The sequence below is a fragment of the Anomalospiza imberbis genome, chromosome 33 (assembly GCF_031753505.1).
Source record: "Anomalospiza imberbis isolate Cuckoo-Finch-1a 21T00152 chromosome 33, ASM3175350v1, whole genome shotgun sequence".
Lineage (NCBI taxonomy): Eukaryota > Metazoa > Chordata > Aves > Passeriformes > Viduidae > Anomalospiza > Anomalospiza imberbis.
The window spans coordinates 1041260-1063164 of NC_089713.1; the positions used below are offsets into that span (position 1 = coordinate 1041260).

Consider the following 21905-nt stretch of genomic DNA (forward strand, 5'->3'; position numbering starts at 1 on the left):
GCTGTTCCCAGTAAATTGTTCTCCTCCCAGCCCGGGATCTTTGCCTTTTGTGCTTTCCATGGGAGGCGGGAGGGCAGCGAGCGGCAGCATGGTTTTTAGCAGGAGCAGGAAATTGGGGAATCCCATTCCTGAACCCTGGCCTTTGGAAACCGAGCACCCCAGCTGGTCCCAGCCCTGGTGGCCATGGCAGCAGCCTTGGGAGCGGGTCCCTGGCTGGGGCTGTGGGAACCTCTTCACTCTGGTGCCCAGGGACAGGACTGGAGGGAACGGCTGCAGCTGAGTCAGGGCAGGCTGAGGTTGGATCTCAGGAAAAGGTTTTTGCCCAGAGGCTGCTGGGGCACTGCCCAGGCTCCCCAGGGAAGGGTCACAGCTCCAGGGCTCTCTGAGCTCCAGCAGCGTTTGGAGAGAGCTCCGCTGCCAGGCCCAGGCTGGCATTGTTGGGGTGTCCTGTGCAGGGCCAGCAGTTGGACTCGAGGATCCTGATGGGTCCCTCCCAGCTCAGCCAGTTCTGTGGTTCTGGGATCCCATGGCCCTGGGGATGGGACTGCCAATGGTTGCCATGGCAACGGGCTCTGGCTCCAGGCCTGAGCTGGTGTCCATGGCAACCACCCCTGGCATGGGGTCTCCATGGAGCTCCCCAGGGACAGACCATAGCAACAGGGACTGGTGATGGTTGCCATGGAAACTGACCAAAGCAACAGGGGGCTGGTGATGGTTGCCATGGAAACTGACCACAGCAACAGGGACTGGTGATGGTTGCCATGGAAACTAACCACAGCAACAGGGGTTCCTGGTGATGTTTGCCTGCTAAGGATCAGATTTGTCACAGGCACTCAGAAGGGTTCCATGGGGACTTTCCAAGAGCCGGAAATGAGCTCAAGAGCTGGAATGTCACAGGCAGAGACAGGGGCTCCATGGAGACCTCCCAGGGGTTTCTGCGGATGGGAGACAGCCGTGTGGTCAGAGGCAGTCACAGCCATCCCATGGTGACATCCCAGGGGACATTGGGCTGCAAAGGCACCGATCTGTTACAGGCACTCACGGGGGCTTCACGGTGACATCCCAGGAGTCCCCAGGCTGCCAAAGAGTCGGGATGTCACAGACACTCACAGGGGTTCCTGTCATGGGCAGAGTGGGAGCTTCAGGCAAAAGCTTTATTTCCTTACTGGAGAAACTCCTGCTGAGTCATGAGGTGGAGAAATGACACACAACAGCCACCATGGATCCTGAAACCCCTGCAGGACCCCCAGACTTCTAGAATTCCTTCTAAGAAAGGAGACTGGGAGCAGCTGGATCCAATCCCACCTCCAAACTTTATCAAAGGTGTAAAAGATTGGACAGGTGGAATTGAACCTTAATGCAATTTATCCCACAGGATTAACGATGGAATGCTAGATATATTTATATAAATAGAGCTCTGATTGTTTCTGATCATGATTAGAAGAAAGATCCTTATCAGACTTATTTACTCCACAGTATAGAAGCTATAAAAATTATTAGAATGTAGTGCTCTGGGAACCAATTTTGAAGTCACGAGGGCCTTGCTGGAGTGGTTTGAGCCCATTGCAGGCAGAGCCTCCTGCTCCAGCAGGAACTGCCTTTCCTGTGCCAGGAGCAGGGCAGGTCCCGCTGCAGGAAAAGCCCCAGGCCAGCCCCAGCACAGGGAAGGCCTCGGGCACAAGGGCAGAGTGCCGTGCTGGGAGCTGTGCCAGGGAGAGCCTGAGGCACCAAAGGCGCCTTGGCAGCAGCAGCTGCTTGCAGGGCATGGCCAGAAGCCTCCCTTGGCAAGCCAGCCTGGTGGCCAGCACTGCAGAGCTGCTGCCTCAGGGCTCATTTCTGGCTGGGCTCTGGAAAGCCACTTCTGCTCCAGGAGCCTGACGGGGAAGCCATTGGCCCCAGCACCTTGGGGACAGGACATTAATGACAAAACTCTTCCTGCCAGCAGAGACAAGGAAGGGGCAGAGGAAAGGGGAGAGCCAGGCCCAGGGGACGGGGCTGGATTGTGGCAGCAGCTCTCTGGCCACAGAGAGAAACAGACAACTTTCCCAGACATGGTACTGGGAAAGACTGTGAGAAGATCAGGGAAAAGAATGAGAAACAATTCTTCTCTTAACTTCCTGCACCTGGTGTTGTGAACACATGGAATGTGTTATGGAGATTTATTTACCAAAGGGTGGTTTCTTAATTAGCCAATGGTGATGGTGTTTTAATTAAAGGACCAATTAGGTCCACTTGTAGTGAACTAGGGTATAAAAAGTAAGGGCTTCTTACTAAAAGAAAATAATCAGCCTTCTGTGAATGCATGGAGTCTGTGTCAATTATTACCTGCCAAGGAACCCCTTGTACCAGCACTGGAATGGTGATGGCTGTGAGGTCACTGCCCCTGCAGCAGCCTGGCTGCCCTCAGCAGACATTCTGGCCAGAAGCATTGTGAGGGCACCCAGCACATCAGAGAACCCACACAACAGGAATTCTGTCCTTGGGGATGAGAGGGTTCCACTGGGCCAGGTTGCACAAGGCTCCTGCTCTTGGAGCATTCCTGGGATGAGAAATTCACTTCTCTGGAAAAGCAGTTGCATTTTTTTGCCATTCTCATTGTAAAATATTTTCTCCTTATAACAAGTTTAACCCACTCTGGTTCAGTTTAAAGATGTGAGAAATGCTGCTGACTTTTAAAAATTTAGAAGGTTTATTAAAAGCTTATAAAAATACAACAGAAGGCTGAATAAGGATGTGAAAAATGAGGTTCAGTCTCCTGGTAAAATTTAAAAATTTATTAAAGGACAATAGGAGACAAAGGTAATAAAGCAAAGATTTATGGCTCAGTGCTTGACATTCTGCCAAGAGCACCCCTGCTATTTCAGAGATGCCCTTTACATACCCTTTCTATTGCATCAGCCTGCTGCATATCCATAAACAATGATGCATATTTAAACTTTTCCCCAAACTAGTTTACATGTTCCAAGAACTATTTAGCACGTCTCCTCCTTGGGTCTGCCTTTTTAGAGCACGCACATTTCCTGGCTGTGGTTTTAGTCTGTTCTTGTTATCACCTCCAGTTTGGGCTTTGGTCCATATTTTCTACAGACAGTGGGTGCTGATAACTGGCATGTCAGCAGCAGGGGTCTCCATCATATGTTCACTGGATGCTATCCCAGACAAGCAGGCAGTTCCATTACCACAACCATGACTATATCAGCTATTTCACTACTGAGTTTAGTTAATAGCAGAAATAAAAACTATATATTTATAGCAAAGTTATTTTAACATTATACATATAGCATCCATTTCAATATTTGCAAAAAGCCAGTATTATAATATATATTTATACATATTATATATGACCCTCTTTGCCAGAGTGCAGCCAGTTCTCTGAGCAAAGCAGGTCCCAGGTGAGTGAGGAGAGACAGGATGGGCTTGGGGAATGTGGAGCAAGGCTGTCCATACTGGGTCAGATCTCAAGGCACAGCTTCTCTGAGCAGGCCAGACCTCCTCAGGAGAGTCCCTGGGTCAGTATCCATCACAAAATGCTGCAATCACCTCTTCCCTAAAGAGAACAGTAATAAAATGCACTCTTTATAATAGAAATGCATCTTTCTTAGAAGGCTTTTGAAATAATTCCCCATAACTGCAGGAGGAAACCTTCCTAACCAGACCAGAGGGAAATCAAGGCAGAGCCATGGTTTGTTAAGACTTGCTTGATCCTAATGAGCCCCATGGTGCATTTGGAGCTGAACCCTGGAACCTCAGGGCCCTGAGAGGAGATTAGACTTTGCAGAAGTCTAAGTCACAGTAATACCTCAAAGTTTCTTGAGCCATTAATGGGTGCCACTGAGGTCCATCCCCAATGCAGGCTCCTCATGGACTCCTTGGAGGAGAGAACTGGAGGCCAGGATGGCACAAAAACTTCTCAGAGACTCAAAATGGCACAAAAACCTCTCAGTGTGAAAAGGAAAATCCAAAGTAACTGAAAAAGTTTGAGTATTTCAAAGCATTAATGAGCCCCACTGAGTGTCAGCACAAAGCTCTCAAGGGACTCGTTAAAGCAGATAATTGGGGCCATGATTGCACAAACCTCTCACAGAGTCTGGATCAAAAGGGAAACACCAAGTACCTTAAAAGAACTGAAGTACCTTGAAGCATTAATGAGCCCCACTGAGTGTTGTTCCTGACAAAGCCTCTCCAGGGACTAATTACAGCAGATAATTGGAGGCCATGATTGCACAAAGCTCTCAGAGACTCCAAGGCAAAAGCCAAAGCCAAAGTGCTTTGAAAAACCTGCAGTCCCTGGGAGCATGAAGGAGCCCCCAGGGCCATTCCTGAGCAAGGCTCCCCAGGGACTCCTTCCAGCAGATCCTTGAGGCCACTGGGATGTGGTCTAGGGGGAATGCTGAGGGCAGGACAAGGGGCTGACAGTGCCCAGCCTGGCTGGGGCTGTGCCAGGAGGCCCCAGTGCCTCAGGACAAGGTGTCTCCTGACAGCCCTTGGTGGCACAGAGCCTGCTGTGCCCCAGGGCACCAAGACTTGGCTTCTCTTTGTCCCCACCTGACATCAGTGCCTCCAGTTCTCTGCTCTGCCTGGGGCCTGGGGACACTTTCTCAGTCGTGTCCCTCAGTGGGACCCATTAAAAGTCAAATAAACTTTGGAGTTGGATTCTGACTTGGAGTTCTGGAGAGGTTTCTGCAGCTCCCTCTCAGGGCCTGATGTTCAGGGCCTGAGCACAAAGCCCCAGAGGGTCATTAAAGTCCTTGTGCTGTGTCTGTGCTGCTGAGCTGGGCCGGGCTCCTGGCACAGAGGGTGATCCTGGTAACCAAGGAGAGCTTCAAAAGCACATTTCTCTGGATGAGCAGCTCTTCTCCCAGCCCAGCAGGGCTGGGGCAGTGCCTGCAGCCAGCCCGGGCACAGCACAGAGGCACAGAGAGCTTCCATCAGTCAGGGCTGGGAAGGTGCTGAGAAGTGCCTGGGGCAGAATCCCTGGCAGCCCTTGGCACAGGAACCTCTGGCTGCAGGACAATGCAGCTGCAGCTCCTGGAGTGATCTCCTACAGCTGGAACATCCCAATGCCCACAGACCCTGTGAGTACAACTCTGAGTGTTTCTGGTGCAGGGGAGGTGAAATGCTCATGAAGCTCTGATATGCTGAGGGGTTCTGATCAGTCATAGAATATTTCCAAGACAAGGATTTTGATAAAAATGAGGAAATTTCCTAAGAATTTATATTCAGTTTCGTACTGTTGGAGAATGGCAGGGGGGGAGGAATAGATAGTAACAGTTGATTATGAATTTTGACAAGCACCTGAGACATCCAAACTATTACCTTTAGTGATCAATAGGGCCACAGTAGATCCCTAATGTGCTTTCAGCCACTCTGCCCATGGACAGCACCAGCATCACCTCTGCTGGAGCCATCAGGCTCAGTCTGAGCTGTCCTTTCTCCAAGCTGCAAACAGAACGTGCCCCCAGCCAGTGCCCTGCAAACAGGCAGGGTTCTGTCAGGCCAAGGAGAGTGCACAGAGATTTGGGGTCTGTGAGTGCTGGCAGGGAGAGATCAGGCACAGGGAAACACCTGCAGGAGGAAAATCCCCAGGAAGCAGAGAGAAGATCAGGGAAGGAGAGAAAGCAAAACCCAGAAATGCTGTGGCAGGGAGAGTTTAGAGATGTCCAGAGGATCCCCTCCAGTGCAGCCCCTTCCTCTGAACAAGCCCCCTCCCTCCTGTCCCCCCAGCCAAGCCTCTGCCCTCAGGGCCGGGGCTCCAAGGCGTGCAGCCCCCCCTGTGCAGGCAGAGCTGCAGCAGAGCCGTGGGGCAGCTCTGCAGCCCCGGGCCCAGTTCCCTCTGCAGAGCACAGGGCTGGGAGCAGCTGCCCGGCACTGGGGGCTCTGGGAGGGGGCACAGCTGGCTCAGGGTGACACAGCCGTCCCCAGTGCCTGGCTCTGGGCAATGCTGTCAGTGCAGCCAGGGAAGGAGCTGCATCTCCCTGCATCCAGTGCCATCAGAAGGACACTTGGAAGTCTCCCTGAGATTTCAGTCCAAGCTGGGAGCTCCAATCCAGGATGCAAACCTGTCCTAGAGCATCTCTGAGTAATAAGATTGATGGGGAAAGGCAGAGGTGTTCTGACACTGAAAATGCTGCTGGCTTGGTGAAATGAGCAAAGTGAGTCCTTGGCTACAAATAAGGAGCTGGGCTGGGGTGGATCCATCTTTCTCAGTAGCACCGTAGAGTTTTTAAAATAAACAGGAGAGTGTGAACATCCTTCATTTGAAAAAGTGGAAGCCCAGAGGAACTCCAAAGGGAATGAAGTGACAGACCATCTCCCCTCAGTCTCCACTCATAATCTTCCCTAAGGGAATTCTGTTTTACCAGAGGGAGGCAGAAATGTTGAGTGTTTCTGATATCCAAGAATACCAGGAGAGACATGGAGGGAGCTTAAAACAAAAACCTCTAAACTCTTAATCACAGAAGTGCATCCATGTGTGTTACAGAGGAGGGTGTATGGGAAATGGCTTTGGTTTTGGTTACAGGTATCTCCTCTAACTCTTCTCTGTCCTTTCTGCCTGAACAGGTCCCCATGTGCAGCCACAGCCAATGTCCAACAGCAGCTCCATCAGCCACTTCCTCCTGCTGGCACTGGCAGACACGCGGCAGCTGCAGCTCCTGCACTTCTGCCTCTTCCTGGGCATCTCCCTGGCTGCCCTCCTGGGCAACAGCCTCATCATCAGCGCCGTAGCCTGCGGCCACCACCTGCACACGCCCATGTTCTTCTTCCTGCTCAACCTGGCCCTCAGCGACCTGGGCTCCATCTGCACCATTGTCCCCAAAGCCATGCACAATTCCCTCTGGGACACCAGCACCATCTCTTACTCAGGATGTGCTGCACAGGTGTTTCTGCTTATCTTCTTCATGGGAGCAGAGCTTTCCGTCCTGACCATCATGTGCTACGACCGCTACGTGTCCATCTGCAAACCCCTGCACTACGGGACCCTCCTGGGCAGCAGAGCTTGTGCCCACATGGCAGCAGCTGCCTGGGCCAGTGCCTTTCTCAATGCTCTGCTGCACACGGCCAATACATTTTCCCTGCCCCTGTGCCATGGCAATGCCCTGGGCCAGTTCTTCTGTGAAATGCCCCAGATCCTCAAACTCTCCTGCTCCAAATCCTACCTCAGGGAACTTGGGCTCATTGTTGTTAGTGCCTGTTTAGGACTTGGCTGTTTTGTGTTCATTGTTTTCTCCTATGTGCAGATCTTCAGGGCCGTGCTGAGGATCCCCTCTGAGCAGGGACGGCACAAAGCCTTTTCCACCTGCCTCCCTCACCTGGCCGTGGTCGCCTTGTTCCTCAGCACTATTATGTTTGCTCACCTGAAGCCCCCCTCCATCTCGTCCCCATCCCTGGATCTGGCCCTGTCAGTTCTGTACTCGGTGGTGCCTCCAGCCCTGAACCCCCTCATCTACAGCCTGAGGAACCAGGAGCTCAAGGCTGCAGTGTGGACACTGATGACTGGATGTTTTCAGAAACTTTAAACTGCTGGTCAATTTCTGCAAATCACTTATAATAAAATTCATCTTTCATACTTCTTGTTGATTTAGTTGTGGGGTATTTTTTCCTTTGCCTTTTTAAAAATTGACCACAAGAAAGTGTCACTGTTTCTGCCCTTTCTCATTTTGTTTCTCTCCACCTTCCCTGTGGCCACAGACTGTGTCAATGAGCGGCTGCACTCTCGGTGGCTTTAAAGGAACTCAAGGATCTCCCAGCACAGTTTTCTGCAGAGATGCCCTTTTGTTGCCTTCTCTGGAGCTGCAGCAGCAATGTCTGTGTGCAGAGCTGGGGGCAGATCAGTGCTGGCACAGCAGCTGTGCCCAGCAGCAGCAGCACTTGGTGTTGCCAGTGCTGTTCCCGTGGCCCTGCCCTGCTGCCCTGGTGGCCCTGGTGTTGCTGCAGGGCCTGAGTGCTCTCGGGGCCGGGCACAGTCCTGGGGGTGGCAGTGCCGAGGCTGCAGCAGGGACAGCCCATGGGCACTGCTGGGGCAGCGCTGACGCCTCAGGCCAGGGCCTGGGGGCTCCAGGCTCCTTGCCCAGGCTCTCTCAAGAACACGGCCAGGCCAATGCTCAGCACAGAAAACCCCCGTGAGCAGCCCCAGGCTGGCCGTGGGCAGGCTGGGGGCAAACAGCATGGCTGGTGCTCTGCAAGGGCCCTGGGGGAGACGGGAAGGAGCTGCAGAGCAGGGGCTGATCCATCCCCAGTGCGCTGGACAGCCCAGGGCAGCGTCCCAGAGCGTCCTCATGGAGCTGCCAACAACATCCCCCCTCTGCAGCCCTGGCCTCTCCCCCAGCTCACACAGGTGCCCCATCCTTGCAGGCACAGCCATGGCAGCACTGGCTCAGGAGCCCCTGTTTGCATTGCACACAGCAGGCGGGAGCACCCCCATGCTGCTGCTGTGGGGACATGAACCTGAGGGAGCACAAATGCCATCAGCCCCTGGGGCCAGGAAGGGCTGGGGGACACCAGGGAAACCACTCAGCTTTGTCCTGGCCTCTGCAGTCAGCCAGAAAGTTTGTTCCCATCAGCTGGGAGTTTCCTGTCCCACTGCAGACGCTGTTGCTCAGAGCCAGGGCTGCCTGGCAGCCACCCCCAAACTGCCCTGAGCATTTCCTTGGCTTCACCTTTGCTTTCTTTACACTTCCTGATAATCTTCCCATTGCCCATCCCTGTTCCCTCCCCTGCACACAGCCCATCCCTGTTTGCCCTTTCCTCTCTGGCCCCACTCCCCATTCCAGTTCCTGACTTGGCACCATGGGATCGTCCCTTGGGGAGCAGGATCATCCCACAAGTGCTGCAGGAATTGTCTGCAGGCTCCTGCAGTGCCTCGTGCTGCTCCCTTGCCAGAGGCACCCCAGGCCAGGGGGGCACATCTGGGCTGCTGTGTCTGGCTGTGGGGCTGCCTGTTCTGGGCAGTGAGGAGGGGCTGCAGAGGCTCTGCAGGACTGACAGGATGGGCTTTGGGGCTGTGAGGAGAAGCTGAGGGACCTGGGCTGCTGGAGCTTCTGAAGAGGAGGCCCAGGGCTCCTCCTGCAACTGCTCCCAGGGTGGTTTCACAGAATCACAGAATCAGCAAGGCTGGAAAAGACCTTGGAGATCATCAAGTCCAACCTGTGCCCTGACATCGCCTTGTGTCCCCTGAGCCTCCTCTTCTCCAGGATAAACAACCCCAGCTCCCTCAGCTGCTCCTCACAGGACTTGTGCTCCTGACCCCTCACCAGCCTTGTTGCCCTTCTCTGGACACGCTCCAGCCCCTCCATGTCCTCCCTAAATTGGTTGGCCCAGAACTGGACACAGCACTCGAGGTGCTGCCCAACCAGTGCTGAGCACAGGGGAAGAACCTCCCAATTATGAGTCATCTGTGAGACAGTTCAGCACCTCTAACATCAAAAAGGAAAGAAGGGTAATTGTGGCAGGTGACTCCCTCCTGAGGGGAACAGAGGGCCCCATATGTCGACCAGAGCCACCCCACAGAGAGGTCTGCTGCCTCCCTGGGGCCTGGGTACGGGATATCACTGACACACTGCCTGGGCTGATTCAGCCCTCTGATTATTGCCCACTGCTGATACCCCAGGCTGGCAGTGATGAGATTGAAAAGAGGAGTGTCAGGAAAATTAAAAGGGACTTTAGGGCATTGGGTCAGGTGGTTAATAGGACAGGGGCATAGACAGTCTTTTCCTCAGTCCCTCTGGAGTCTGAGAAAAACTGTGAAAGCAATAGGAGAGCTCACATTATCAACGAGTGGCTCAAGGGTTGGTGTCATCGACAATATTTTGGATTCTTTAATCATGGGGCAACTTTTACAGCACCTGGCCTGCTTGGACCAGACGGGTTCCATCTTTCTGTGAAGGGCAGAAGAATTTTAGCTCATGAACTGGCAGAACTTGTTGAGAGGGCTTTAAACTAGGTCTGAAGGGGAAGCAGCTGGTTTGTCTGGAGAATGCTTGTGGGTGGTAAGCCTGAGCTAGGGGTGAAATCAGCAGCCCAGCTGAGGTGCATGTACACCAATGCACACAGTATGGGTGACAAACCAGAAGAGCTGGAGGCCATGGTGCAGCACCAGAGCTATGATGTAATTGCCACCACAGAAACAGGGTCGGATGACTCACATGGCTGGAGCACTGCACTGGAGGGCTGCAAGCTCTTCAGGAGAGACAGGAAAGGGAGAAGAGGTCGAGGGGTGGCCCTTTACATTAAGGGAGGGTTTTGATGCTACGGATGTTGAAACTAATGATGATGAAGTCAAATGTCTATGGGTGAGACTTAGGGGGAAGGCCAACAAGGCTGACATCCTACTGGGAGTCTGTTATCAGCCACCCAGCCAGGAAGAAGTGCTGGACAGGTTATTTTTCAAGCAGCTAGAGAATGTTTCTAGATCATCAGCCCTTGCTCTTTTAGGTGACTTCAACCTGCTGGACATCTCCTGGGAACTCAATACAGCTGAAAAGAGACAGTCCAGGAAATTTTTAGGGTTTGTGGAGGACAATTTTTTTGTCGCAGCTGGTGAGTGAGCCCACCAGGAGAGGGACTATGTTAGATCTGTTGTTTGTAAATAGAGATGGGCTGGTGGGAGATGTGGTGGTTGGAGGTCACTTGGGGCACAGTGATCATGAAATTATAGAATTCTCATGGTGAAGTCAGGTGGAACATTAATAGGACTTTTACATTGGACTTCAGGAGGGCAGACTTTGGCCTACTTAGGAGACTTATTCAGAGAGTTCCTTGGGAAGCAGCCCTTGAAAACAAAGGAGTTCAGGAAAGGTGGACAAGCTTCAAAACAGACATCTCTAGGGCACAGGAACACACTGTTCCTGTGTGCCAAAAGATGAGTCGACGAGGCAAACATCTAGCCTGGATGGGCAAGGAGGTTTTGAAGGAACTTAGGAATAAAAAGAGGATGTATCATCTTTGGAAGGAGGGTCAGGTCTTTCAGGAAGTATTTAAGGGGCTTTCTAGGGCATGTAGGAAAGAAATTAGGGAGGTCAAAGCTCAGTTCAAACTTAAAATATCAGCTTCAGTTAAGGCTAATAAAAATGTTTTTACAAATATATCAATGGTAAAAGGAAGGGTAAGACCAACCTTTGTTCTTGATTAGATGTGGAAGGGAATTTAATAACTGCAGATCAGGAGAAGGCAGAGCTGCTTAACGCCTTCGTTGTCTCAGTTTTTAGTGAGAAGACGATTTGCCTCCAGGACAACTGTCCTCCTGGGCTGGTAGATGGTGTCAGGGAGCAGAGTGGGCCACTGTTATCCAGGAGGAGGCAGTCAGAGAACTGCTGAGCTGCTTGGATGTTCATAAATCCATGGGAGCAGACAGGATCCACCCCAGGGTGATGAGGGAACTGGCAGATGAGCTTGCCAAGCCACTCTCCATCATTTACCAGCAGCCCTGGCTCACTGGTGAGGTCCCAGATGACTGGAAGCTGCCCAATGTGACACCCATTAACAGCAAGGGTGGGAAGGAGGATCCTGGTAACTACAGGCCAGTCAGCCTGACCTCAGTACCCGGTAAGGTCATGGATCAGTTCACACTGAGTGTCATCACACAGCACTTCCAGGATGGCCAGGGTGTCAGACCCAGCCAGCAGGGGTTTAGGAGGGCTAGGTCGTGTTTGACCAACCTGGTCTCCTTTTATGACCAGGTGACCCTCCTGGTGGATGCAGGAAAGGCTGTGGATGTGTCTATTTGGACTCCAGCAAGGCCTTTGGCACTGTCTCCCACAGCACACTCCTGGAAAAGCTGCAGCCCACGGCTGGGACAGGAGCACTCTGTGCTGGGTTCAGAACTGGCCGGATGGCCGGCCCAGAGAGTGGTGGTGAGCGGTGCTGCATCCAGCTGGGGACAGTCACCAGTGCTGTCCCTCAGGGCTCTGTGCTGGGCCAGCTCTGTTCAATATTTTTATTGACCACATGGATGAGGGGATTGAAGCTTTCATTAGTAAATCTGCAGATGACACTAAGCTGGGAGTGTGTGTACATCTGTTGGAAGGCAGGAGGGCTCTGCAGGGACACCTGGAACAGCTGGATAGATGTCAGAGTTCAATAAGTTTAAATTTAATAAATCCATGTGCCAAGTCCTGCATTTTGGCCACAATAACCCCCTGCACTGCTCTAGGCTGGGGACGGTGTTGCTGGACAGTGCCCGGGCAGAAAGGGACCTGGGGGCACTGGTCAACAGCAGGCTGGACATGAGCCAGCAGTGTGCCCAGGTGGCCAAGAAGGCCAATGGCTCCTGGCCTGGATCAGGAATGGTGTGGCCAGCAGGAGCAGGGAGGTCATTCTTCCCCTGTACTTGGCATTGGTGTGCTTGGCATTCTTCCCCTGTACTGGCACCTTACCTCGAGTGCTGTGTCCAGTTCTGGGCTCCCCAATTTAGGAAGGACATGGAGGGACTGGAGCATGTCCATAGAAGGGCAACAAGGCTGGTGAGGGTTCTGGAACACAAGTCCTGTGAGGAACGACTGAGGGAGCTGGAGTTGTTTTGCTTGGAGAAGACTCAGGGATGACCTTATCACTCTACAGATTCCTGAAAGGTGGTTGCAGTCAGGTGGGGGTCGGTCTCTTTCTCCTCACAGCAACTGACAGGACCAGAGGACAGTGTCTTAAGCTGCACCAAGGGAAATTTAGGTTGGATATTAGGAAAAAAGTTTTTTATGAAAAGGGTGATAAATTACTGGAACTGTCTGTCCAGGGAGGTGGTGGAGTCACCATCATGGGATGTGTTTAAAAAAAGACTGAATGTGGCACTCAGTGCCATGGTTTAGCTGAGGTGCTGTCAGGGCATGGGCTGGACTTGATGACCTTGAAGGTCTCTTCCAACCCAGCAATTCTGTGATTGTGTGACATCACAGACCAGGTTGTGACATCATACAGTTGGCTGTGACATCCCTGGTTTATTATGTGACCTCACAGAGCAGGCTGTGACATCAGAGCATGCCTGTATGACATCACAGAGCAGAGCAAGCTGTGAGGTCAAAGAGTGTGCTGTGACATTATAGGGTGGCTGTGTTCCATCCCTGAAGGTGTTGTGACATCACAGGGTGGGTCTGTGAGCCCACAGAGGTGCTGTGTGACATGCTAAGTGAGTTCTGCCACCACAGAGCAGGCTGTGACATCACAGAGCAGGCTGTGACATCACAGAGGAGGTTGTGATGTCACAAAGTTAGCTGTGACATTACAGGCTGGCAGTGTGACATCACAGAACTGGCTGTGAGGCCACAGAGAAGACTCTGCCATCATACAAAAGGGCTCTGTGACATCGCAGAGCAGCTATGTGATGTCACAGAGAAGGCTGAGACAATACAGAGTGGGTTGTGACATCACAGAGCTGACTGTGAAATCACAGAGCAGGCTGTGACATCACAGCGAGGCTGCATAACATCACAAATGTGTCTGTGACATCACAGGCTGGGCTGTGACATCACAGGGAAGATTTTGTGACATCACAGAGCAGACTGGTACCTCAAAGAGCAGGCTGTGACATCACAGGGCACCTGTATGAAATCACAGGTGGCCTGATACATCTCAGAGTGGGCTGTGTGACATCACAGGGGTTCTGTGACATCACAGGGGCTGTGTGAGGTCACTGGGGAGGTCACTCCACCCCAGACCCCCCTCCCAGTTCCCCCAGAGAAGTCCAACGCTTCTCGTGCACAGCGGGGTCCCCTGTCCCCCCGGGTCCCCCCGCCCCCAGCGCCGCAGCCTCCCCCAGAGGATGTTCCACGAGATCGACCCCAGAGCCTGACACGGGGACGGGGGCTGGGGCTGTGGGGGGTGGGACAGGGGGACAGGGACCCCCCAGCAGCGTCCCCGTGTCCCCCAGGGCCAGAGCCTGGGCCAGGGCTCCTTCACCCTGTTACCAACGAGGGCTTGAGAGCGCTGAAAAAATCCCCAGCAAGGGATCAGCAAAAACCAGATTTAATATTAAGTGACAGCACCACAGAGTTCCTTGGCAAGAGTCACTCTGCTCCTGGCTGGACACTGCAGGCACACCAAGGAAACAAAGCAACAACAAAACCAAACAAAATCCAGGCAATCAAACCAGAAATGAGCTGAGACCTGGGGCTTTCATTGCTATGGAAAAGAATTATCCTTCTCGTCCAGGTGCCTATTGGGATTTCACCTCCAACACTGCCTGTTGTGACGGACTGGAGGAGATTGTTGGCTGGAAACATTTCATGTGTGGGGAGGAAGGGGCAGGTCCAGCCTTGCCCTGCCCTGGAACCCCAATCCCCCCAGAGCCTCTATCCCAGCCCAGCAGTGTCTGCCAGTCCCTGGCACAGCACAGGCAATGCTCCACAGCCACCTCTGGAGCCCCCAGCCCAGCTCCTGAGTGACCAAATGACCCCAAGTCCCACCTGGGGGAAGGACCCAGGAGCACCAAGGGGTATTTATGGCTGAGCACAAGGCAAGCACACATTTGACCCTACCTCCTCTTAGAATTTCCATCAGAACACTGCTGCAATCCAGGAGATGGTAGCTCTGTGTATGCTTCTCTAAATCGTATTTGTCTTTCTTTCTGTGTCTTCTTCTATTTCTTTCCTCTTCCAAATTTGCATTACCTTAAATTTGAACAGGTTTAGAGTTTGTGATGTTGAATGGGCCAAGTTAATGCTTTGAGAAATGTTTTTTGTTGATTGATTATCAAATTAAACCTTTTCCCAAAGTTATTCTGATTTACTAAAGTTGCCAGTAAAGGCTGTTTTGTTAGTTTCTGCTCCTGAGAATCTCTTGTTGGTATTTCTCCAGTGCATCCAACTCAGAGGACACAAACAATTGTAATTCCTCTTAAATGTCTCCTTGAGAGAGTTGTTTGGGGGATGGGAGTCAGGGCTTGTGTGTCCTGCTTGGCACAGCCCAGGCAGGGCTTTCACAGCCACATTCCACACTCCATTTCCCAGCTGGAGCCGCTGGTGCCTCTGAGTTCTGCTGCCCCAGCCCCAGGGACGCTCTCCTTGTCTGCCCATTCCCCCACGGTCTCTGGGCAGGGATGGCCTCAGTGGGGGCTGCTGACATCCTCAGCAAATTGGAGGCTGCTGCTGAATTTTACTGCTCCAGAGGCTTCTTCAGCCTTCAGCTTTTCAGTTCAGCAATTCAGTGTCCCAGAGCTCATTAACATTCAGAACAGATTAGCAAGCCAAGCCTCTGGGAATAATGTAAGTGTTCAAATCTTTTGTGGTTGATTAGACCAATTTCAGAAGCCCATTCCAAGAGAATATATTATATTTAAAAGACAGTGAGAAAAGATTTTTTAGGTCCTGTTGTTTTTTTTTTCTGTTAATACATTGATATGTGCACTCTCCAATTGACACTGAATCCAAGTACCTCCTCATGCAGTTGGAATAGATATGAAAATCAAGACCCTTCATGGCTGACAATCAATCAGACTCTGTCCCTACCCCCACCCCACCATTTCCCCCATCCAAGCCCTGGCACTCAGAGCAGCCTTGTGCAAATCTGAGCTCCCTCCAGCCCAGGCTGCACCTGCAGGTTTCAGCTCCTTGGCTCCAACTCCCTCCTGCTTTCCTTGGAGAAGGAGCTGCTCCAGACACAGAGGGATGTTCATTTCTTGTCAGCCAACAAAGCCAAGGGAAGGCACAGCTCCATCAAATGCAAAAGTCATTCTTCTGCTGGATATTAACTCCACTTTGCACAGCAGACAGTCTCAGAGCAATGGAAAACACCTTCGGTGCCCAGCAAAGTCCCCCCAAACCCTCCCTGCCCCGATTCTGCCCAGATTTGCTCTTTGCACACACGAGTCACAGGCTGAAGTCAGGAGCTCCCTCCATGCCCAGAGGGAGGAAAAGAGGGAAAGGGGATGAAGAGCTCTCCTGTGCAGAGCCAAGGTCCAAGTGCCCCTGCAGTGGGAACCACAACTCATCAGGTTTGTGTCCTTTGGGCTCAGGGATGGTGACACTCAGAGGCACAGAAAGGTTTCCTGCCAACAAACACAAGTTGAACATTTGAACAGTTTAATAACCATCCCAGCTCTTCCCTCAGCTCTCTGTGATGTCCCAGCAGCATCTGACATGTCCCCCTTCCCCAAGGGACTTCTGTACAGGAACAGTTTTAGACAAAGAAGTAAGAAATGGTAATTCTGTGATAGATTTAAAAACAGCAAGATATAATTCATATTTATTTGAACTTCAGAAAGATTGCGCCACTCCCTGATGTGCAAAGAGTGAAACCTGTCCGTCGAGAGACATTTGAATGACCAGAGAGCATCTGGAGGGGGAAATCTGGGCACAACAGGAAGTACATAGATCCACCTGGTCTAGTGCAGAGATGTCCTTAGACATGGCCATTTCAACAGGAGAACTGGAAACACCTGAAGGAAGAGGGAGAGGCAAGAATAAACAGAATATTGGTGACTCAAGCAGACAGGAAGATCAGTATTTCTTTTCCTTCTGCCATTAGTACTTCAGAAAATTGCTGTTTCTTAAAAGTACTGAAGTGACGCAGATAATACAAATGTGCTTGTATAATATGAAATGTACAAGTATTAACACCTGTGCCCCTTTCCAGGCAGACTTCAGCTGTGTGCCCATGACCAGGCAGTGCCACTTGGTCCCTGAGGTGCCGAGCTGGGATTGGATCTCTCAGAGAGGAGCTGAGGGAGAGCAGAGCACCTTGCAAGCTGCAGGTCCCTGCCAGCCCCGCAGGGCTCCTGTGCCATCAACATCTGCTCTGCTCCAGCCTGGAACAGGGCCCAGCATGGTGCCGGGACCATCAGAGAGCTGAGGTGTGTGCTGGAATTCAATGCCCTCCCCATGGCGCAGCAGCCCTGCATTTCCCTGCTCCAGCCTTGGTCTCCAGAACAGCCATGGAGGCTCTTTGGGCTCCTGAGTGTTCCTGCTGTGTCCATGCCCCCAAGGGCACAGAGCAGCCTCCTCTCTCGGGCACTTGCCTGTTTTCCATGCCTTGCACAGGCGCTGGCCCTGCCCCACAAGGCCTGGGCTGAGTCCTGCCCTGCACGCTCAGCCAGGCTGGGATGGACACTGATGGTTTCTGTGCCAGGCTCTCTGAGCCCAGCCCAGCTCCCTGCAAGCTCTGCCAGCTGCCCTGAGCTCTGTGCAGCACCAAGGGCCTCTCCCCAGCACAGCCCAGCCGGCTCTGGCCCCACAGCTCTGCTCAGCCCAGGCTGCTCTGGCCACTGGCCCCACGGCCTCAGCCCCTGGCCAGGGCACAGCAGCAGCTGCAGCTCAGCCAGGACTCAGCCCCAGCCATGGGGGAAGGGGCTTGGCCAAGGCCAAAGGAGGCTCCCTGGCTGCCCTGCTCCCCTCGGGCTGAGGTGCTGAGAGCTCTGCAGCCCCTGCTGCCATCCCATCTGCCCAGGCCAGCACAAGAGCCCGGCCTTGGGGCCCTCCAGAGCTGCTCCTGCTCCAGGCCCAGGGCCCATCCCAGAGCTGGGGCAGCCACAAAGCTGTGCCCATTGCTGGTCACTGCTGCTCTGATGGGGATGGATCCTCAGCCACTTGGAGGCTGCTGATGAATTTTATTACTCCACAGGGCTCTTCTTTCTTGAGCTCTTCAGTTCAGGAACTCAGTGAAAAAGGCTCATAACTATTTAATTAAAACTCCCAAACAAAAAATGCCACTAGGAATAATTGAAGTTTTCAATCCTTCTGAGGTTAATTAGATTTCAGAAGTGTATTTAAAGTGAATATACTGTTTTGAAAACTATGCAGAGAGAACTGTTTTGTCCTGTTTTCTTTTCCTGTTTTTCCTGTTTAGAGATGGATATCAGCAATGTCCAATTGATATTGACCCCCAGCACCTCCTAATGCAGTCTGAATAGATGTGTAAATCAAGACCCTTCATGGCTGACAATCAATCACACTTTGTCCCTACCCCCTCCCCACCATTCCCCTCATCCAACCCCTGGCACTCAGAGCAGCTGAGGAATGGAGTCACACCCAGGGGTGTCCCCAGGGCTCAGGATTGGGGCCAGGTCAGTGAAATCTCTTGATTGCTGATCTGGACGAGGCCATCGAGGGCACCCTCAGTCAGTTCCCAGGTGAGCCCAAGCTGGGTGGGAGTGTGGCTGTGCAGGAGGGCAGAAGCTCTGCAGAGGGATCTGGACAGGCTGGAGCCATGGGCCCAGGACAATTGGATGAGGTTCACCAAGGCCAAGGGCCAGCTCCTGCCCTGGGCTCACAACCACCCCAAATCCCTGGCTCTGCCCTGCCCCTGATCCCCACAGCCTGTCCTGTTTCCTTCATCCCTGCATTGCCAGGGACTTTCTGGGACAAGGGAGCTCTGCTCTGGGGATGGAGGGAGGTCTGAGCGCCACCGCTGGAGTGGGAACCACAACTCATCAGGTTTGTGTCCTTTGGGGGTCAGGAACTGGTGAGAGTCAGAGGCACAGAAAGTTTCTCTTCATGGCCAACAGACAATGGTTGAACAGAACACAATTTAATAACAATCACACTCTTCCCTGAGCTATGTGCAATGTCCCAGCAGTGTCTGATGAGTCCAGCATCCACAAGTGATTTTCTTACTAGAATTGATTTTAGACAAACGTGGTTCTGTGGTAGAAATAAACACAATTAAGTTCTTGTATCAGGATGCTCGTCCTGGATTGGAGGCAAAACAGCTCAAACAATTCCTGATTTGCAAAGCTGTCAGTGGTGGATGGAGAAGGGAGGTCAGGCTGCTTTTGGTGTTGAGGAAATGCTGAAACCAGCCTGACTCATTTTAACTCCTCCTGGCCTGGCTGATCTCCCCTCTTGCCCCTTCCACCCATTGGCTTCTGTCTCCCACCAGGCCCCCCGGTGAAGAGCCTGGCTCTGTGTTCTCCATCCCCTCCTCGCTGGCACTGCCAGGCTGGGATGAGGAGCCCCTCAGCCTTCCCTGCTCCAGGCTGGACAAGCCCAGCTCCCTCAGCCTCTGCTCACAGCCCAAGGGCTCCAGCCCCACCTTGGAGGCCCTTCCCTAACCCTGCTCCAGCTGCCAGACATCTTTCCTGCCCTGGGGAACCCAACCCAGGCCACAGGGACCTGGATAATCTACGTCCTTGAAGTCCTGGTCACACAGCCCTGGCCCCTTTTCCCCATGTCAGGCTCTGGGGTGGATCTTGTGGAACATCCTTTGGTGGGGGATGTGGCTCCAGGTGGACCGGGGGGATACCGGGGGACAGGGACCCCGCTGGGCATGAACAGCATTGGACTTGTTGGGAGAAACTGTGAGGGGGAGCTGGGGTGGAGTGACCAACCCAGTGACCTCACACAGCCCTCCTGGGATGTCACACAGACCCTCTGTGATGTCACAGCCTGCTCTGCAATGTCACAGAGATGGCCTATGATGTCATAGCTTCTTGATGACCTCATATAAACCACTCTATGATGTCATGGACCATTCTGTCATAGATCACTCATGTGATGTCATAGCCCACTCTGTGACCTCATGTTACCAGATGATAAATTGTCTCCACCAGGTGAGCTGACACCTGGAGCTTGTTCTCCAAATCCCCAGGCCTATGGAAACCACACAGTGCCCATTGTGTCGGAAGGGGAACTGGAAGTTCACCAGCCTCAGTGTCCTGCCAGCTCAGCCAGGCCCCCGTGAACATTGGGGTCCACGACCACCAGGGACCACCAGAGAGACCCCCAGGACAGAAGAGAGCATGGGTAAAGGGGAGGGGAAATATGTTAATGATTCTGGGGAAATTATTATCAGATGTGTGTTTAGTCCAGGACAATCAATGAACATGTGTGCAAAATACAGAATATGAACAGAAACTTTCCTGTACTCAGCATGCTCGGCTTTGGGAGGAGCTATCCCCTGTGCACCCGGCTGAATAAAGAATGCTGCTTCTTAATGCTGCATTGGTGTGAAGGAGTTTTCTGTTTTACTGAATTTTTGGTAACACTCCACTCCCAAGGAAAGCTCTGTCTCCTGCTGCTCACAAACAGAGAAGGGCTGGTGGCAGATGTGGGGGTTGGAGGCTGCCTGGGGCACAGTGACCATGAAATAATCAAGTTTTCAATGATCTGTGAAAGAAGGAGGGGCAGCAACAAAACTGCCACACTGGAATTAGGAAGGGCAGACTTTGGCCTATTTAGGATGCTGATTTGGGGAGTACCGAATCAGGTACTGATTTTTAATGGAAAACATTAAAAACAAAGGGGTCCAGGGAGGATGGACACATTTCAAGAAAGTAATCTTAAGGGGGAAGGCACAGCCTGTGCCAGTGTGGCCAAAGATGCGCTGGTGAGGAAAATGACTGCCCTGGCTGCCCGTGGAGCTTTTGTGGGAACTCAGGGGAAAAAAGAAGTGGCAACTCAGAAAGTGTTTAAAGATGTTCTTAGGTCATTCAGAAAGAGAAGCTGAGAAGTGAAAGCTCAATTAGAACTCAACCTGGCAGCTTCTATAAAAAGAATAAAACATGTTTTTATAAAAACATTTATAGCAAATGGAGTGGGAAGGAGAACCTCTACTCTTTGGATGCAGTGGAGCATACAGGAACTAAAGATAAGGAAAAGGGCAAGCTACTTAACACCTTGTTTGCACCAATTTTCAATATATGGACAGGTTGTCCTCAGGACAAGAGTTCTCCTGGGCTGGTAGATGGGCACAGGGAGCAGAGCAGTCCCTAATCCAGGAGGAAGCAGCTGGGGACCTGCTGAGCCGCTCAGATGCTCACAGGTGTATGGGATCAGATGGGATCCATCCTAGAGGGATGAGGGAGCTGGTGGATGAGCTCCCCAAGCTGCTCTCCATCATTTACCATCAGTCCTGGCTCACCAGGGAGGACCCAGAGCACTGGAGGTGCCAGTGTGAGCCCATCCCCAAGAAGGGCTGGGAGGAGGATCTGGGGAACTCCAGGCCTGTCAGCCTGACCTCGGTGCCCGGCAAGGTTCTGGAACAGATCACCCTGAGTGCCATCACAGGGCACCCACAGGATGGCCGAGGGATCAGAGCCAGCCAGTGTGGATTTAAGAGGGGCATGTCCCGCCTGAGCAACCTGATCTCCTTTTGTAACCAGGTGACCCAGCTGTGGATGTGGAAAGGCTGTGGATGCGTCCGTCTGGACTTCAGCAAAGCCTTTGGCACTGTCTCTGACAACATTTCCTGGAAAACCTGCAGCCCACGGCTTGGGCAGGTTCCCTCCTCACTGGGAGATTGAAGAGCTGGCTGGAGGCTGGGCCCAGAGAGCGGTGGGGATGGTGCTGCATCCAGCTGGTGTCCAGTCCCTGGTGCTGTCCCCCAGGGATCTGTGTTGGGCCCAGTCCTGTTTAACATCTTCACTGATGATCTGGGTGAGGGGATCGAGCCACCATCACCAAATGTGCAGATGACACCAAGCTGGTGTGAGTGTGGATCTGCTGGAGGGCAGGACAAGAAGACACAGCCTTGAGCTGCACCAGGGGAGGTTTAGGCTGGACAACAGGAGGAAGTTCTTCACAGAAAGGGTGAGTGGGCATTGGCATGGGCAGGCCAGGGGGGAGGTGGCACAGTCACTGTCCCTCTCCAGTGGCACTTAGTGGCATGGTCTGGGTGAAAAAGTGGTTTTAGGGCATTGGTTGGACTTGATGATCCCAAAGGTCTTTTCCAGCCTATTTGATTCTGTCATTCTGTGATGATTGGGACACTCTGGGGCCATTGTGACACTGCAGGGCCTTGTGGAACTAAGAGGACCATGGTGACACTGTGCAGCCCCATAGAACCAGGACTCCATTGTGGTGCTCTGGGGCCAAATGGAACCAGGGAGTCCCCCATGACACTGGGTCCTCATGGAACCACAGAGGCCATTGTGACACTGCGGGGCCTCCTGGAACCGAGGGGTTTCACCATTTTGACACTGCAAAACCAAGGAGAGCATTGGGAGAGTCCAGGGCCCAGTGGAACCAAGGGGCCGTTCTGACACTGCG

General features: G+C 52.6%; 3 protein-coding genes across 3 annotated transcripts in view; 2 read left to right on the forward strand and 1 right to left on the reverse strand.

Annotated features, from left to right (window-relative positions):
* Positions 1-21905, reverse strand: part of LOC137463965 (zinc finger protein 208-like) — a 1270300-nt gene that overhangs the window by 949019 nt on the left and 299376 nt on the right. The gene's annotated exons all lie outside the window — the stretch shown is intronic.
* LOC137463966 (zinc finger protein 271-like) overlaps positions 1-21905 on the forward strand; it is a 1077684-nt gene that overhangs the window by 747961 nt on the left and 307818 nt on the right. The window contains exon 8 of the mRNA XM_068175307.1: positions 6106-6109. Within this exon, the coding sequence (XP_068031408.1) occupies positions 6106-6109 (4 nt within the window). The remainder of the gene's footprint in view (positions 1-6105; positions 6110-21905) is intronic.
* LOC137463991 (olfactory receptor 14C36-like) lies at positions 6585-7517 on the forward strand. Its single transcript, XM_068175326.1, has one exon. The coding sequence runs from the start codon at positions 6585-6587 to the stop codon at positions 7515-7517; it is 933 nt and encodes a 310-aa protein (XP_068031427.1).

What these genes read in the sequence shown, in the direction of transcription:
- LOC137463991 (XM_068175326.1), top strand. Translation starts at nt 6,585, where the DNA reads ATGTCCAACAGCAGCTCCATCAGCCACTTCCTCCTGCTGGCACTGGCA.